At 44.2% G+C, this 1,603-nt stretch overlaps 1 protein-coding gene across 1 annotated transcript; it reads left to right on the top strand.

Moving 5' to 3' along the window:
* The first annotated feature begins 215 nt into the window (after positions 1-215).
* On the top strand, positions 216-1,572 carry LOC112150118 (fibronectin type III domain-containing protein 11). The gene is made up of 2 exons (XM_024278127.1): positions 216-337; positions 482-1,572. The coding sequence occupies exon 2, from the start codon at positions 515-517 to the stop codon at positions 1,442-1,444; it is 930 nt and encodes a 309-aa protein (XP_024133895.1). The 5' UTR covers positions 216-337; positions 482-514; the 3' UTR covers positions 1,445-1,572.
* The last annotated feature ends 31 nt before the right edge of the window (positions 1,573-1,603 follow it).

Here is a 1,603-nt window from a genome sequence, read left to right as displayed (position 1 = left end):
ATTAAATAAAAATTTAAAAAAAAATCTATTTCCAGGTTTTCTTCTCCTAAAGAAAATCCAAGTACTTTTTTTTTCCTTTAACTGCTTGTTTGTTGTAAAGTTCTTAGAACATGGGTCAAGTTGAGTCAAAACCTTGTATGCCCCCCCCGTCATTAAAACAATTTTAAATTTCTCACTGCAGCTGCAAGGAACTAGGACAGAGGATGTATGATGTTGTCATTCAAATGTGTCTCTAGTTTGGTTGCTCAGAGTTGTTTGGTTGCTATGTAAGCCGATAACAGGAAGGTTCTATGTTGGACTGTTAGCAGAAGTTAGAGCAAAACAACAGAGCAGACAGGTAAGGTTTTTCAAAGTTTACCTCCACAGCGTCTCTGATAGTGTCTTCTGTTTTTAATTCTCACTATGAGCTTCAGTGACTCTAACACGTTGGCTTTATTATGTTTAGACTAAAACTGTTCTCTGCTTGCATGTTGACTCAAAGGAAAGGAAACCTAGAGAAGAAACTGCTGAGAAGATGACACATTCAGGATTTCCAACCTATGATCTGACCTCTCCAAACACAGAGGAGGACATTGTTCCTCACACAATCAATCTGCCTGACCTGATGAACCAGATCTGCGAGCTGCTCCAAACATCGCTGAACCATTTATCCATGACAGTGATGCAGGAAAAGCTCCTGCTCAAGCAGAGGAGCTCTTACTATTATACCATCGTGAAGGATCATCTGAGACCACAGGAAGATCAACAGGAATCCACCTCTGTGTCCTTTGTGAAGTCTCACTTGGGCTCGGATAGGCTCCAGGGTGTGACGCGCTGGGCAAGCTCACAGGTGATGATCTTTCTGACCTATTTAGAAATGCTGCTGCAGAAAATCACCATCAACCGTCAGAACCTGGAAGCCTTTATCGCAAAGTGGCAACAGGTTGGAGTAGATGTAGATGAGGTGGTCTCTGCAGAGCAGCAGCTCCAGCAAGTCCAACAGCACATGACAGACTTTGAGACAAGAATGGCGAGAAGCATCGAGCCGCTGACCCTCAACAGCTTGTTCCTCCTTCAGATGAGGAACTCCTTTCTCCCTCGGGTTCAAATGTTGGTGGTCGACCGAGGTCCGGTGATGTTCCACAGGGATAAGTTACTAATTTCTCCCAACTCCGTGTACCTGTTTTGGTACATCGCAGGTGAGCAGTCTGAGGAGCCACAATGCGTGTTCGAAGTTGTGGTAAAAACCCCTTCCCCTCACATACAGATTTTGAGGGAGGCTGTCTGCTTAAACTATGAATATGGTGTCGAGAACCTAATGCCAGACACCTGCTACACATTCACCATAAGCAGGGTGTTCAGCTCTACAAGGGTGTACCAACGCTGGACCGACACCCTTACCTTGAGGACTCTAAGCTCCGGCCCGCCGCACAGAACAGAGCATCAGAGGAGTACCTATGCATGAAACCAAAGACCAGCACAGTGAAGGCATTGGACTCTGACAGTTTGGAGGTCAGAAAAAAGGAAGAAGTGAGCAGTCAGTTTCATGGAGAAAAACACATTGGTCACTTAATAAATGTTCCTCTGGACAAATGTCTGTTTTTTTTTTTTTTTTTTTTTTTAA

Source organism: Oryzias melastigma, linkage group LG4 (assembly GCF_002922805.2).
Source record: "Oryzias melastigma strain HK-1 linkage group LG4, ASM292280v2, whole genome shotgun sequence".
NCBI lineage: Eukaryota > Metazoa > Chordata > Actinopteri > Beloniformes > Adrianichthyidae > Oryzias > Oryzias melastigma.
The sequence above is the reverse complement of the archived record's forward strand: the minus strand, read 5'-3'. Positions and strand labels throughout refer to the sequence as shown.